This window comes from Pleuronectes platessa, chromosome 2, assembly GCF_947347685.1.
Source record: "Pleuronectes platessa chromosome 2, fPlePla1.1, whole genome shotgun sequence".
Taxonomy (NCBI): Eukaryota; Metazoa; Chordata; class Actinopteri; order Pleuronectiformes; family Pleuronectidae; genus Pleuronectes; species Pleuronectes platessa.
This window is the reverse complement of record NC_070627.1, coordinates 16,815,481-16,832,616: the sequence shown is the minus strand read 5'-3', so window position 1 is coordinate 16,832,616 and position 17,136 is coordinate 16,815,481. Positions and strand designations below refer to the sequence as shown.

At 41.2% G+C, this 17,136-nt stretch overlaps 2 protein-coding genes across 5 annotated transcripts; one reads left to right on the top strand and one right to left on the bottom strand.

Annotated features, from left to right (window-relative positions):
• Positions 1-17: 17 nt before the first annotated feature.
• Positions 18-7,315, bottom strand: avil (advillin). Its single transcript, XM_053433293.1, has 20 exons — positions 7,152-7,315; positions 6,806-6,903; positions 6,613-6,687; positions 6,244-6,440; positions 6,070-6,178; positions 5,874-5,984; positions 4,924-5,129; positions 4,696-4,774; positions 4,408-4,506; positions 4,170-4,323; positions 3,938-4,038; positions 3,490-3,627; positions 3,189-3,347; positions 2,903-3,082; positions 2,480-2,628; positions 2,220-2,364; positions 1,896-2,084; positions 1,749-1,817; positions 1,448-1,558; positions 18-631 (listed from the first exon to the last, which is right to left on the bottom strand). The coding sequence occupies exons 2-20, from the start codon at positions 6,863-6,865 to the stop codon at positions 518-520; spliced, it is 2,445 nt and encodes an 814-aa protein (XP_053289268.1). The 5' UTR covers positions 6,866-6,903; positions 7,152-7,315; the 3' UTR covers positions 18-517.
• On the top strand, positions 3,545-16,074 carry olfml3b (olfactomedin-like 3b). 4 transcript variants are annotated; one of them, XM_053433314.1, is made up of 5 exons: positions 8,181-8,425; positions 8,740-8,908; positions 10,110-10,348; positions 11,441-11,726; positions 12,362-16,074. In XM_053433314.1, exons 3-5 carry the CDS (start codon positions 10,250-10,252, stop codon positions 13,144-13,146), a joined length of 1,170 nt encoding a protein of 389 aa, XP_053289289.1. In that variant the 5' UTR covers positions 8,181-8,425; positions 8,740-8,908; positions 10,110-10,249; the 3' UTR covers positions 13,147-16,074. The 4 variants fall into 4 exon arrangements, with proteins under 4 accessions (XP_053289305.1, XP_053289289.1, XP_053289296.1 ...); XM_053433321.1 differs by having other exon boundaries at positions 8,730-8,908; XM_053433305.1 differs by having other exon boundaries at positions 8,686-8,908.
• The last annotated feature ends 1,062 nt before the right edge of the window (positions 16,075-17,136 follow it).

The following is a 17,136-nucleotide window of genomic DNA, read 5'->3' as shown; positions in this document are numbered from 1 at the left end:
GATTTATTTGCTCACAATTGTTTCATGTACTTGTTTATTAAAATTGTTTCACATGGGGGGGGGAAAATACAAATTATAGGATAAGATGATTTGTAATCCATTCCTGTGAAACCTGTAGAGGAACAGCTGTAGATACTTAACAGTTTGTAGAAACAAAAGTGACATGCTGTATTATTATTTGACCAACAGATGGCAAAGTAGATCCAGACTTACAGGAGAAATCTGTGCTGTTAAAGTTTTGGTATTTCAAAGTTAAAGAAAGTTGCACAAATATTAATTTCTTTGCTTAATTAAAAAAAAAAACTGCTTTTAATTGTTATTGTCCACGCCCGTGATAATAGGCATTACAGTTTTTTACATTGTCGGACTGAGATTTCAAATTATGTTATTACAAGAGCTACAACACGTTTTCATTTAATTAAGAATCAAGACTGGCTTCAGTGGAAAGTCAATTAGGGGAGGGGGACAGACAGACGGGACCTCTTGCTGGCTTTAAATCTAAAAAAACAATAAAATATCAAAACATTCCTTTTTCTTTCTTCATCTTGAGCTGTTTCCACTGCGGCAGCTGTGCAAAGTCGTCTTTGCTGATCCCAAACACGCTGTCGAAGTCCGAGTCCGAGAGGTGTTTCTGAAGAGCAGTCAATAAAACAGTCAGATTCAGAAACAACCAGAGCAGATGGTGTCTTCAGCTGCTGCAAAGCGTCATGGTAACACTTTACAACGCAACAATGTCGCCGCAGTTTGAGGATAATTAGAACTGAATCAAACTTGGTAGATAATGATACTTACTTAAACACTATAAACAGATTATTTCCACATCGGATCAATAAAAGTGATATTTAGAGGATATTCTATTTCTTTTTCGATTTTAGTCAGAATGTCAGATGGTTATCTAATGCACTACAGAAAAAAACATGTCTTCTTTTGTTAAAACAGTGTCTGCCATATGGTTAAATCATGCACATTTAACTGTTCCAGGGAGGAAGTGCACAAACATGGCTTCCTGAGGTTGTATGTTATCATCATACATCCCCGTATGGGACTTTACATACACTTACATTAGTTAAGAGGACAACCCATACTGTCATAACCCTTCCCCAGCCTTCACCTCTGACCCCAAAATTAACTTTTTTCCTATGCAGGCACAAACCTTGAACCTCTATCTTGGTGAGGAGACTCACTGACATGATGCCTTGCCTGTCCTCTCATCCAACCCATCACAAATACATTGTTAACCCTTACTCCTACCCTAAAAGCAAGTCTTACCCCTCAAAGCTAATTGAAAGAGATTAAGGTGGTGAGGACTTAGACCGGCCTAAATGTCCTCACTTTCCAAAAATATCCTCACACTGTAAGGTCGAGGTCTAAAATTGTATTCTCAAAGATATCTTTTCAAGTACACACACACACACACACACACACACACACACACACACACACACACCTCTTTCTTGGTTGGGTCCACACCTTCAGGCAGTTCGTTAGGGAGCTTGTTGAGCAGAGAGTCCACTGGAAAGGACTCAAAGTTTTTCTCACTTTCAACACAGTTCTGCTCCTGGAAAAATCCCATTAAAAGAACATTGCTAGTTTACACAACTTCATTCATCTGTATCACTGACTGTTGTGACATATAAGATGACAAAATCTAAAAAAGATTTATTGAAACATGCATTTAGTCATAAATCCAATACATATTCAATGTTGAGTTAATGAAAAACGTGAGAAATGAATAAGATTCTACATACACTTGTTACATGAACGGGCGACACGTCATCTCCCAACTCTTTCTTCAACTCCTCGTAGCTTTTTCCTCCCTAAAAGAAAGACATTTGTTCAGTGTGAGTGTTTTACTCATCCATTTAAATGTTCAAGCCCTTCAGCCAAACACTCACGCTCCATTTGGAGGGATCCCAGGCTGTGAACCACCCAGTGAAGGTGGGCGGCTCGAACCCTTGCTTGACCGAGACGATGGGGGTGTCTGGATCTCTGTTGCCTGGGTGGGTGTGCAGGTACTCTTGGCTTGTGACCACGGCTTCTTTGCGCTCAACCGCGTTTGCATCTTTACCGATCCAGAGAAACACCTGAAGAGGGGGCACAGTTATAGGAAAATAAATATCTACAGAATAAAGAGCTCAGGTTCAGAGTTTTGTTTCACTATACAGCAGGTTTTGAAAGTCTCGGACTTGGTAATTGTCACAGACAGTGTCACCTCATACCTGGTCCCATGTGTCCAGTAACATGACATCATCCTCATTGAGGTCATCCTGTGTGAACTGAGTCACCTCAGAGACGATGAAACGGCCTGTTTTATTGAAGCATTCAAACAGGCGTGGCTGATGGTCTAGAACCGTGTGCTGGAGCCTGCACACAACAACAACAACAACAACAACAACACATAACTTGCAGAACAGTGGACAACTAATGAGTTTCCTCTTCGTAACATCAAACTTTAGGGTATTAGTATTTTTTTCATCACCTCTTGTCATTAGCATATGGAGATTTGCCTCCAAGGATTTCCCAGAATTCAACGGGCTCCTGGCCCTCTGCGACAATCTCCTCTGAGCTGTTCTGTCCAATCACAGTGTTGACCTCCTTCGCCATGGCCCTCTCATCTCCACTAGAGCCCTGGTAACACAAATTACACCTTTTCAAAAATAATAACAGTGCTGAAAGTCCATTTATATCAAATTACTGTGAAAATGTTTAGAGGTTTAGTGTTTCGCTCAAAGAAGCTTTGACAGGGTAAAAGCTTACTATATATGGACAAACAAATAACAGTATGTCTGATTTAAATTTTATGTTACAGTAGTATTAAAAAATGAATACTCCAAAAGTATTATATTGTATCATCACCCTGTGGTTGTGATTCTCTCTCTTATTTAAACTCCCTCCTCCTTACCTTCCCACACCACAGAAACATTCCTGATTGGCTCTTCAGTAGAAACACATCATTGGAGTTGAGAGAGGATGCCAGGGCTGGAACCTCAATGGTTTTAGTGTTGGATGGGTCAGAGCCGTGGACCTGGAACAGTCTGACTGGAGGCTCTGGGTCAGAGGTTCCTTTTCTAGATGTGCCTCCCTTCAAGAAAAGAACAGTCATATTCGTTACTGTTGTAAAAAAGACACCATAGAAATGATAATATTACATCTATAGAATTTTGTATAATGGCAGTCAATAGTCGTACCTCAAAGATGACCATTTTACCCTTGAACATTGCCATAAAGTGTCTTGGTTCTTTGCCCATGGTTAATCTCACTTGGACGGGCACGCCACCATATTTCTGATCCAAATCCACAGCCTGAAATGCTGAGGCTGCTATTTCATCCTGTGTTGCATGACGCCCCTGAGATATGAGTCAGAATAGATCATTTGACCATCAGAAAAATCCAAAGCAGGGAATGGGGAGGAGCAACTCCCCATTCAACTTGTTTTGTTTTAGTTTTTTTTGATTATGTTAAACACGGTTTGTTACAGCATGCCCTCACTTGCCAGATGTAGAGCAGGTAACACTGCTTGTTGTTAACCAGGTAGGTGTAGAGGATCAGGTAGCAGTCTCCTCCATAGAAGTATCCGTAACTTTTAGGATCCACAGGGACGAGCTCCAGATTCTCAATCCTCCAAACCTGAGAACATCACAAAGGTAAATCAAGTCTGAAACACAAATTGCAGAAAACATCACTGTGGCCAGTTTCATGATGGGGCTCGCCGACACCACAGGAGCAGTATGAAGGTATGTGATGTTTTTCTTTCTGTTGTTATTTTACATTTGAAAAATCTCTAATTTGTTAATTTAATTGTATTGGATTTGGCTGCAACGCTGATTACCCCTGAAACTCCTAAAGTGTTTTACTTCACCCACCTCTCCATAGGTGAGTAGATAATGAGTGCATGTTCATATTTAAGGTGAAATTCAGAGTATATAGTCACAGATACCTCAACTTGACCCGTGCCATCATCCACCATTCGTGCCTGTGCTGCAATTTCCGGCATCACGTGCATCAGAGAAGCATCAAATTTCTCCTGTGTGATGTTGGCTGCAGCAGATATGACCATAAAACAATAAATCTTGATCAACAACCAAAGAAGTTGTTCTTCAAAGACAAAAGCGCTTCCTCTTGCTTGCTTGTTGTATTTTTGGTGGATTAACGAACACATAGGCACTTACCCACTTTCCCTTTCGTGTGTACTTTGCCCAGACCCTGAGTCTGGTCTTTGACTGTCCACCCCTGGAACAGCTGCTTGAAGAGAGCCGACTCTGCTCCGTCATTCACTGTCTCCACATTTGTCGTGTTGGGGTACTTTTTGAACTTGATGAACTCCTGTAGCAGCCAGTCAAATGCAACATAGAAACATGTCATCTTAGATCATTCAAACCCAAGGTGGTGGTATGTGGTGTCACTCACCAAAGCTCTGGCCATCGCAGCCTGTCTTTCAGCTTTGTTTGCTTTCTTCCCCTTCCATACAAAGATCTTGGTCCCTCCCTGGTCCAAGAGGTAGCAGTCCTAAAATGACCATTACATTAGGTTTCCAAAACATCAATAATATAAGTATCTTTGTATATGTATTCCCTGTGTGAACAGCAGTATCAATACTTCAAACTCTATAATGCATGGAAATAGTGAGATGTCAGACTAGATTGACACCAGAGTTTTATAGTGGCAACCGGATCTATCAATATTGCAGCAACTCACATCATGGTTGAGAAGATCCTGAACCAATGGTCTGGTGGCAACTTCTGTGACCTTCATCTGGCCATCAGCATCTGACACACTGAAACAAATTAAATCAAATAAAACTGAAACTGAATATGGATAAATTCGCACTCTCGCTCTAAATAATGGGACATGGGGGACATGGACATGGACATAGGGACATGGATAATACAGGCCGGGGGGGGGGGGGGGGGGGGGGGAGCTCACTGGTAAAGAGTGAGTTTGGCCTTCTGCTCCTGGTCTGCAACTTCATCAGATGGTCCGTCTTTCAGCCCGGATGTTCTTTCTCCCAGAACATTATTCAGGACCTCCATGTTCTGAGGGGAGTTGCTTTCTGCATCGCCCTCGATCACTCTGATCTCCGCCCGACCTCCTCTCTCTCTGTCCCGGATGTCTTTGGCTAACAACATCCCCTGAGAAGCAGAGGTACGACAAAGAGAGAATACACAATCTCAGAAACCTCAGACTATAAACTTTAGATGACATATTGATGACATCCATCCCTCTATATGCCTTTTCCTTTTGTTGTGGGGACCAACAGCCATTCGATCTCACCTTCACACGTATGGTCAATTTAGAGTCTTCAGTTTATCTAACTCCAGTCTGCATGTCTTTGATTGACTTTGTAACTTTCCATATGCACACATTTTTTAGAATTAAGAGATTAAAGAGTTACTTGCTTTTCATCCTCTGGTCAGAAATCTTGTATTATTATAACCCTTACCCTAATCCTAACCCTGATGCAACATGTAATCTAACTAAAAGGCTACAACAACAACACCCCTCACTGTATTTCTATTATTAGGTTTGTGAACTGTGGGAGACAATAAACCATTCAGAGGCCCCAGGCTTTTTGCAGGAACAAGGAAATGAACTCAATCTGAGCACTACCACCACTTCATACACAGGTTTAAAGAGGATGATTTAGATACTGTGATGAGCTCCGAAAACACACAACTCACAGTCAGACTTATTTCAAGGTCCAACTACAATATACATGCAGAAGAAAGCTGTGTCTTTAGAGACAGTCAGTTGCTCTGTGAGTTGTTATTTTCCCGAGCCCCTAATGCAACACAGAAGTAAAGCTGCACTAAAACAAACACATTTTGCACCCAACAAAATACAGAGGCCCCCACACAGTCACACAAAAATCTTACTTTAAGCTTTTCCTGTTTGTTACACTTTGGGCCATTCCACTGAACAATGTTTTTTCCAATGTCCAACAAAAAGACATCCCCAAGGTTGAAGCTCTTCCAGCTCATCTCCACCTGAAACAAATTCAAGCATATGGCACCATTTTGTATACAGCTTCCTGTGCACCACATTACATAACCACTGTGAAGCATGGCTCACCTCCCTGGCAATCACTCTCTTCTTCCCTTTGACATGAAGCAGCCTCTTCACATCATAGGAGTTGGTTTCAGTGTGCCTCATACCTGATGCAACGCCACCTTTCTTATAGCTAAACAAGACAAGATCATTATATTTACCATTTATTTAACGCTGGCCTTCTGCAGCAACACTCACATTATTCCTTGTTTGAAGTATCCCCTGAAGGCATCAGACTCGTGGTTCTGGACCTCGCGATGCTGGACCGGAGTGCAGCCCAAGAATTCATCGAGCTGTATGGTGTAAACAGCGGCTGCTGCCTGTTCATCCTGAGAGGACGTTGAGCCAATCCAGTAGTGGATATCATAAGACAGAGAGCTGCCCACCTTCTGGGTCTGGACAAACCAGAGTGGAGAAACAGTGGGTCTGTGCTGGTGTATACATGAGGAGGGTGTCTGATATAATATACAAATTATGTCTGCAAATACAACATAGGCCTGTACTCGACAAACAAGCTGCCCCGGCACTGAAAACCACACAGATTCATTAGTCACTTCTCAGACTTACAGACAAAAGCACGTAGCAGTCACCATCATAAAAGCTCCCATTGGATTTCTCTGGGACTTGAACCAGCTCCAATTTCTGTTGCACAGAGTGAAGAAAAAACAAAATTTGCATCTCAGATGAAATAACAGGAGTTGTTCCGCCATTGCTGCTCACTAACTTTCAGTCATTATTGTAGCATCTGAAGTCACATTACCTCAACTCTCCAGATAATAATCCCCGAGCTCTGAGTTACTGCTCTGAATGTGTACTCCATGTTGCTCGGAAGAATTCAGTGTTGGTGGGACTTGATCCCTTTTGTTGTTGGAAGAGAAAATCAGAAGTGCAATACAATAATAATACAATTTCTGCATCATTAAATAGTCTCCTAATGTCAAACCACAGAGCAGCACAACGTTTTGATCCATCCATTATTCATACCACTTATCCTTTGTATTATCTAGTCTAGAAATTAATTTCCTTTTTTTTTGTTGATAATCTGGAAACCCCCACATAGAGCCAACTAAATCTCGTATTTTCTTACACAATGAAATAGTACATACCTGGTATTTTTGGGTTTGAAGAGGATCTTCCGAGTTGATCTGATCTTCCACTAGTTGATGCACTGTCTGATAACAAAAGGCCCTCCAGCCTCTTCCCCTCCGTGCCCCACATTTGCCTGTGTTTGCATGTTTCAGGACGTTTCACGCTGTCCTGCCCAATCACTGAGGACACTCACAATCCTGTAAACAAATGTCCTGAAAAAATGGACTCACATTCAAATGAACACACTGATCATTGTCGTCATGTCCATTTGCTTCCCAGCCCACTCGGCTGTATGCCTCCACATTCACGCCATATATGGACAAACAGTATGCGCCGCTTCAGGTAGATAGACTATAAATAATAACACAAGAGTGGGAGAGCTTTCAGGAGAATAGAATGTCCTACTGATAATCAAATATAATGATTTTATTATACTACTATATCTTATATTACAATTACAGTTAAAAACCTATTTATTATTCTCAGGTAGTATTAGAAAATATATATAATATATATAATATTAGCCAAATGGTAGCAGTTGTAATTTAAAGTACATATTATAATTTATACATATTATAAAACAGCAGGAATGTCCTGAACAAGCTGACAGTTTTAACGTTTCCATGTTTGGTTGAAATCATTCGGAGTAAGCAGCAATTATTGGTGACAGAAGTCCAACAATCACGACCCAAAAGGAGCATTGAACCCTGAGTGAGTCTCTCCCTGAGAAGATCAGGACCCTGCTCCTGAATGTCAAATACATTTTAATAAAATAAAGATTAATTCAAAGTTGAATGAGTTTATTTTAGAGGGGATTGTACACACTGTGTATGTGAAAACATTAATGTTAAGCCTGTTGAGACTCCAGAAAAACAATCTGTAGATATAGAGCTAGAAAAAAAGTGAGTTTGTACCAGACATCATCAGGCGCTGCGTTAGCTCTTATAACCCACCTGATTTACATAACTAACCACTACCTGGTGATCCTGTCTGTTATCGTTGGACACAGAGTCACTCAACGCCCCAAAACATTCACACAACAGCACATGACCATCTACACACACTCACACATACTGGTTTGTTACACACTAATATAACCAACTTTGAACCACATCTTTTTCTTTATTGCTGAAGAAATGATGGCTGAGCTGGTTTACTGGATTGCTTTTGACTAAAGATACATTTGTACCTGAAATTGTCACTGTAATCTGACAAAGCACAATGAGGACGCGGGATGACCCAGGACGGCTCACCAGTCTGTCAGAGGGCTAAAGAGTTTATTGTAAATGAGGTAACTCTAATTTTCTAACTATGCCACTATGCTGTGTTAGTGACAGTGAAGCGTAGGCAGACAGGCTCACTGCAGAGGGGCTGACAATATGAAAACGCAAACCTATTTCATTGTACTGCATGCAGAATGAATATGTTACTATTTGGATTGCAAAAATAATTTACCAGGACATAGAAAAATTGGTTTAAAGATGATGATTTTTATTGGAAACTGTGTACAAGTGTAAAAAGGCTAATTAAGTTACAAATCAAACCCCAAAGCTACCAAAACAAGTGTAAGGGAACTAAATACTGAAGGGCAAAAGCTGAATCCAGAGTCCTGGCTGAGGAGCGGAGTGTCTGGTGAGGGGGAGTCCAGAGGAGCTGATCGGAGGGAGTGAACTCGAGGAAGTCTGGGCAAACAGTGCGGCTGAGGGAGCTGGCTGAGCGTGACCGAGTGGAACAGAGGAGCAGGTGTTTCTGGGGCAGGAGAGGACAAAGCAGGGTGAGTGGGGAGCAGGCAGGCAAACACACAAAAAAACACAACTAGCATCGCACTTAGAGCGCATACGTCCACCAACAGTCCCCCCATGGAGCCACATCTAAATTCACTAGATCTACATTAACATTAATAACCAACCCCACGCATGAATCATCATGGATAATTGTCATTGTTCTCTTAGAAACCAATGGAAATGTTGCAAATCTCTTAAAGGGATAGTTCACCCAAAAATGAAGATTAACCCATTATCTACTCACCAGTATGGTAAGGCAAAAGAGGAGGGGGGGGGGGGGGGGGGATGTTTGAGTCCACAAAACACTTTTAGAGTTTCAGGGGTAAAGAGCCTTCTTCCTCAAATTTTTATTTATCCCTAAACTAGTCAAATCCCAAAATATGTGATCACACCTTTGCCTTCTGAATCGCATAAAATACACGTCTGCGTCCTTACTGAGGGAACCAAACCAAACACACACAAACACACACACACAAACACACACACACACACACAGTAATTATGTGCTTGAGTTGGCTTTTAGTGCCAAGTGGAAACAACTTATAGGAAAAAGAGGTGTTCATTGCTGTGATCTAGCTGTTTCATAGCAGGGTTGGTCTTATAAATGAAAGGAGAGAGCAGAGACAGTTTAAACATAATTTTCCTATTTCCCCGGCAATTTCACATTCAGTCTTTAGATATATTATTACTATTAAACCTGTTCCTGTGCAATGGAACAGCTGGAAGATGTTGAAAGACACACCGGAAGAGTAGTTTGACACGTAATGAAGAATATTTCACACATTGGGTCTCCCAGCATAAATATCACTTCTGACCACACAGCAGGTTTACATGAAAATATTTGTTGAACATCTGGATTCATCTGAAACCATTTTCCCCTACTGTCAGCTATATTATAATAAAAGGCATATTAGAAGACATCACCCTAGGACAAGATCCAAGAAATACATCTGGTAGAATTGTTAGACAGTTTGACATTTTTCTAAGTCTGTTTTGTTACTCAAATGTCCATATGTACAGTGGAAAAAATATTGATCAAACGATCTCTTTTTCTGATGGCATCTCTTCCTGGTGCAACTCCCTTGTAACAGACAGGGGATAAAATCTACAGTGAAAATTTAAAAAAAGAAGAATTTAAAATGAGAAGGAGTGTCTTGTCTCCATCTGACGTTGTGCTTCCATCTATACCAGATGTGTCTGGCTCCTCCCAGACAAGCTTAGTAAAACATTCCAGGCCACCTCTGGGAATCTGCTGGCTCCTCCACACGCTGCCACTGAGCTCCAGTCAAGACTTCACAGGACCTGGAGAGAGACACTGAGCTGACACAGAAATGAGAGGACTTGTTGTCTTGGTTACTTTGGCCTGCTTTGCCAACGCTCAGCACCAAGCACTGATTGACTATTTGGAGCGGAGGCTGCTTGCTATTGAGGTAAGACCTCCCTTTACCTCCCTGCCGAACCCTGCGCTCCCTGTGAGTCCCTCTGAGAGGAAACTCTGAGGGACAGGGCACCAGGCGATGGAATGCAGATGTGGGCAAATCCTGGGGAAAATGCTGGAAAATACAGATCTCTTACATGTGTATGGGGGATTATTATAGAGCTTCTTGTCTGGGATATGACACTGAGTTGAAAGTTTTATATGTATACCCTGAATATATGTAAATAAATATCCCATCAATAATCAAGTGTGTGATATTTGCTTACAATGTTTGTACCATCTTCATCATGAAATTGCATTTATAAGAATGTTCAAGTAAAGATAATATATATATAATCATTTGTTACCGAGGGATGAGCACCTTGAGATGTATCATCTGGTCTTGGAGGGGGTCCCAATCATTTACTCCTTAGTGAGTCATTTGGTGTATAAGGAATAGAAAAATAGTTTTAAACAATAAGGAAAGTTACAGTTAAAGCTTTTGAAATAATAACTTGAAACCATTGACGTCTAATAATTTAACCAACAACACAAAATAAACATCTGTCAGAAATAAAACAAACAGGCTAATGAGTACGAAATAGTTTTGTGTGAGAAATGCTCTGTTATCTTTCATTTCATGTCTGAAGTCCTTCAGTCACAATAGATTCTCTCAAACTATCATTCATCCATATCTCTTTACCGTCTCTGTAAAGAGGAGTCAGACTTCACTGATCACCTGCAGCGAAACTTGTTTCTGTTCTCTCCTCCATCGAGGTCAGAGGTCAGGGTGTGCTGCAGAGCGGCGCCCACACAGAGCACTGGAAGAGCACTGGAAGGAGGTTTAGCTAAAAGACATGTGAGCAGGGAGGATACTTGCCACGTGTAGGTTGAACCTGGTTGTTTGAAGGATCAGTTTCCTACTTATTATGTCCCAATCTATTCATTAAGGCTGAGCCGAAACATCAAATTATGGCCTTTTCTGTGTTTCCAGGAAAACATGTACTGTTCCTGTAAAACAAAAAATATCCAATTGTCTACAAGAGGGAGTGACTTTTGTGCTTGTGTTCTGATTCAGATTAAACTAATCCCCCTCTGTGAACAGGACCGGATCTCTCTGTGGCATGAACAGACCACCCGTTATGCCTCGGAGCTGCGGGAGCTGAAGCAGCAGATGGTTTCCCAGCTGGAGAACTTGGACAAAGAGAAAGAGGCGCTTAGAATGAATCTGGACGGTGTTGGCACCAGGGTGGACCGGGTGGAGCGAGAGCTGGACTACCTGGAGACGCAGAACGGGGCTCAGCCCTGTGTGGATGTGGACGACAGGTTGATAGAGCAGCAGGTGACTCTGGTGCAGGAGAAGCAGAAGGCCAAATATTTTAAACTCTCAGGTGAGATACAGTATAATGCTCCTAAACTGCACTTACAGTTTATTTTCAGTTTGAACCCTGCTTTTTGGTGATGACTAGTAAAATACCTATTTTGAGACTACAGTGTGATAATAATCTGACAGAACTTGAAGACTATAATTGACCCTAGGTGCGAATGTGAGTGTGAATGGTTGTTTGTCTCTGTACATTGGCCCAGTTATACGCTGGTGTCCAGCATGTAACCCATCTCATTCCCAATGTCAGCTGGGTTTGGCATTGACACTCAAAGGATAAACTGTATAGAAAATGGAATGATGAATGTTGTTTTATCTTTTTTTTAATCATTTTTCCAAACATCTTTGGAGAACATTAAACTTTGTATATGAAACTGGAACCAGTAGCTGATTGGTGTGGAAACAGAATCCACCTGCCAGCATCTCTCAAGCTGAGTGATGAGTATTTCTTCCCGAGTCTAAAAATGGCTGGCTGTAGTTCACTATTTATCCACTGGACGCAGTGGAACTCTTGAAAATCAGATTTCCACGTTTTCAAAGAAATTCAGAGCTATTCCTTTAAAGTTATGCAAATTAGGAATGCAAATTTTATTAAAATGTCAAAGACCCCTCACATAAGACCTCTCCCTCTCTTGTGCGCAGACTGCAGCGACATGATCTCCAGTATAAAAGCCATGAAGATCTTAAAGCGAGTTGGAGGACCAAAGGGCATGTGGAGTAAAGACACCAGTAAGGGCTCTGGGAAGGTCTACATTTTTAATGGGACGGACGGCGACACCATCCACGAGTTTTCCTCTGCGCAAGACTTCACCCGCTCCCTGGGCCTGTCTCTGTCCAGGAGCCTGAAGCTGCCATCAGCCTGGAGGGGAACAGGACACGTCATCTACAACAACCACGCCTATTATGTAAATCAGGTTGACGATGTAATGGTGGTTAAATATGACCTGAAGACCAACTCTGTGACGGACAGCGCTGTGTTTCCAGTCCAGGACCATGTCCCTGTGTACGGCCTGACCCCCGAGACAGTGATGGACCTGGCTGTGGATGAGGAAGGCCTGTGGGCCATTTATGCAACGCGGCAGAATGAGCAGCACATCTCTCTGGCTAAAATGGACGCCAGCTCGCTGGACATCGAGCAGATGTGGGACACAAACTGCCCGAGAGAGAACGCAGAGTCGGCGTTTGTCATCTGTGGCACCCTCTATGTGGTGTACAACACCAAGCAGGCCGGCCGCTCACGTGTGCAGTGCGTGTTCGACGTCAATGGCATGGTGAGCAACGAAGAGGCGCCACTGGTTTACTTCCCCAAACGCTATGGATCTCACTCAAGCCTGAAGTACAACCCACAGGAGCAGCTGCTGTACGCCTGGGATGACGGCTACCAGATCCTGTACAAGCTTGTCATGAAAAAGAAACTAGAGATATGAACTGATTAATCATCTTCCCAAAACTCCCACTAACACATCCACCACTGCATACACTCCACACACTGCAAGGACCTGCAGGAGTTATGCAAGGTTTAGTTCCTTGCAAAATCATATATAGCTCATATAACTGGCGACCATTTTATTTTGTGTGTTGTAGAATTTCAAATTTTTGAATTAGTTTATTTTAGGGCAGCCATTAGTTTCCATGTCATATACTATTGAATCATACATCTTAGAAAAAAAGTAATATAAAATAATTTAAAATATGATTTAATGCTAATGTTCACTATGATGCAACAACTAGACAAAGTTTCAAGAGTGTCATTTCATTTTCCCACTATGAGGGAACTATAATGGCGTTCAGTAGACTGCATACCTCCAAAAGTCAAATTTCACAAACGTATAGATTTCATAAAAGATCCATGAATTTTTCCCTAAGAAATGCTGTATCTTGCAATGCTAAAAAGACATTTTCGAAAACGTCTTCATCTGGGAATTTAAGGAGTTCTTTCCTGAGCCATTCCGCATTACTCTCCCAAGTTTCAAGGAAATCCGTTCAGCAGTTTTTTGTATTATTGCTAACAAACTTACCAACACACAAAATGGACACAGGTGAAATCATAGCCTCCTTGGGGGAGATAATACTCTCTAACAGTAAGAAAAATACTTTCAAAAATCGGAAACATTCCAACAAGTTCTTTTAAATATAGCCTGCAATGTTTGAAGTCAACGTGAATGCAAAGTTAAGACAATGCTAAATTACTGTTATGTTCTTTTATGTTTGAAAAAGTTTTTGATTGTATAGAAATTTGTGCTTTCGCAGGTTCAGGTTTGAATTTAAGACTCTGAGGGCCGAACACTGCCGGATCTGAGACAAAGAATAGTCTCACAGGTTTCATGTAAGTTCCTGAATTAAAGACTGAGACTGAATGTTGGAACAGAGTGACTGTTCACAGCGTCTACCAGGCTGCTGAGCACTTTTCCAGAGTTTCAGAGGTTTAGGCTGAGTCAAGGGCTGGCAGGTGGCCAACCTGTAAGTGTGGTAATGAGAGCTGGCTGAGCGTGGCAGGAAGGGAAGTTAGGTCAAAAAAAGAAAACAGACACACAGTGGTCATTATTCAGGCGGACAGGCAGGTAAGGAAACCTACAAAAAGAATAAAAAACTAGAGCAGCATACAGTAGTGTGCATACCTCCACTCACAGGGCCCTTAAGTTGCTTTCAGCCCTGAACTGAAGTCCAGACATTTCCCTAAAAATGTCCAGGGGTTGTATGTGAGAACACAAATGTCCAAGTCAGTTGCTGAACTTTACCTTCCAGCCCCCTGATAAAATGTCTAGAGAAAGCACAGCGAGCGATTTCTAACACATTTCTAACATCTGACAGATGCAAAAGTGACAAAAACCCAAACAATACAAATGTGTCAGGATGAAAATGAGGTGGCACAGAAGTAGAAGATGCAAACAGAGAAGTAAACTTGGAAAGACAGTGAGATTCGAGAGCTTCTGGTGATAAGGGCCGACGCCAATGTTGATGTGCTGTTAACAAAAACAGCGGAATCTACACCAACAATCTTTGTTCTGCCTCCTGCGTGCTCTACCCAGAGGTCATGCCTCACCTGAATGTTCCAGACATTCTTGTGAACATGAAGAAAGGGGTCAAACAAATCCTGGATCTGCACCTTCAGTGGAATCGGCTCCAGACGTGTTTAGGGCCATCTCTGGCCTATACCCCGCCCTTCTACCAAGTTTTAATAATATCAGCTCAGCAGGTTTTAGCCCTTGCAAAAAACGCAAACTTCCAAAATCCAAAATCCTCACCAGTTCTTTATCAGAGGCACAGTGTCCAATAGTAGGCCAAATCTTATTTCTAATCATGGTACTGTAATGCTGCCGGTGGGTCAACTTGAATAGGTTTACTGTACTTTATCTCTTGATGCAAACTTTGCTCAAATGAAGATCACACCATACTTTTAAACCTTTTCATACGATACACATGACCTGTCCATTTGACTTCACTGTCAAAGTCTCTCCTTCTTATGCTTTACACATAAACACATAAATGCTCTAATTTCTCATTTCCATGCGCATCAGATTCATTGGAGGTCAGTTTTTTATCCCTGCTGCTCATGTGCAACTGTTCACCCCAAGTGTTACATCCATAGACCTCATAAAGAGTCTAGACAAAGGTAACAGCAGTTGTGGTGTCCATAATAAGTCAGTCTAAATAAAGGCTTCAGTTTTGTTTAACTGATCACAATATAACATTCATTATATTCAATAGGAGGCCAAGCTTAGTTCAGAGGATGGCATCAAAAATAGACTGCTGTTCATTTATTCAATTTAATTACTTCTAGCGATTGGATCAATAAAGTTTAAGACCAACAACTATCATCATCAAATATGGTGTCACTTGTAAAACATCCTCAACAAAGCTGTCACTGCAAGTAAAAACCGCTAGCTGGCTAGCACTAATATATATTTCTCTCTTTATGTGTATTTTTCCTACAAGCCGAGCTCGTGTTTCTTGTGGTGTTAATTTTTTACTTAATGAAATCACCAAAATAAGCAGAATGCCGTCATTCTCATTTAATGGATTATTATTTTGACAATTCATTAATATCTCAGTATAAAATATATTTCTTACTATTGCTTACTAACCTGCTTATAATCCCACAATTTATGGTTCTTCTAGTTACTGTTCTTTATTAGAATAAATGGTAAACTACAACTCTTGGACTCCGTATTTTTCTATAAATAGATACAAACGTATTAAGCCACTATGTAGGATTTTAACGTTTTAGACTTTAACCTATTTACACTGTTGTGAAAATCCTTTTTTTCACCCTGCCTCCTGGAAAATGAATCTCTGTATTGTTTGACATGATGTCAAAATATGGCTTGACAAATAAAGGCGCATTCCTGTTTAAAGATTTGTTGGACTGCTTATATTTAATATCTAACACAACTGGTTGACTCCAGTGAGTTCTTGAATGGAAACTTTGCTGTGTTTTGTGTTGCTTTCTTTAACCTTGTTGACAGAACCTCAAGGGTCTTGTTTTTGTGCGTCTATGTGTACAAAATAACTTAATAACGTGTGGATGGATTTTCACTAATGTAGGTAGGAATATCACTTGGAAGGGTATCTCCATGTTTTGGAGCTGATTGGTCAATGGTTAAGGTCAACAAATATATATATATATATATTCCACATATGGTCCAAAACACACATCCACAAATAATGTAGAAAAGGTAAAGCTTGTACTGAGCAGATAATTAATCATCATATATATATGTACAACTTGTTCAGACCAAACATTATTCATCATTTGCTACAAATTACATCATGATATTATTTGCACTACAGTATGCTACTAAAAACATATTGTCTGGCTGGGGTAAATACAGTGTGCACACACATTTATCAACCCTCCAATGTGTTTGATTCCAGTTCTTTTCCCTATTAAAACCCTCAGAAATAATCATATGCAGAGCTGAAACCGATTTCATAACTCAACTAACTACTCTGCCTCTCCCTCATGAACCTCGCCCTCTTATGGCTCATCCTTTTCAAAACAGCCACACCCCGTGTTCCCTGGCTGAGTGGGTGGAAAGACTGGTTGGGGGGGGAAACATCAGTCTACCTATAACCAAAGGAAACAGTCCATAATCAGACATCAAAATAAAACCGTGTGGGAAACATTGTTCCCCAATCTGTGTGACAACAACTGCACCATCATGATGTTGGATTTATATTAACGTTAGCTCAACATGAAGGATGAAACATGGCCCAGACCCAGAGCACCAATGCAGTGCGCTCTCATCCACTCTCCAAATGACAGATACACAGAGGGCCCGAGAAACTCTATGGTAATTTAACAGTGCAACAGCCCGGTGCTGTGCTGGCCCAAATTGTCCTTCTATGTATAAAAGATAATAACAATACGTTTGTAAAGCCTGTGTTCAGCTGCTGTATCAGCGTGTGTATATTCA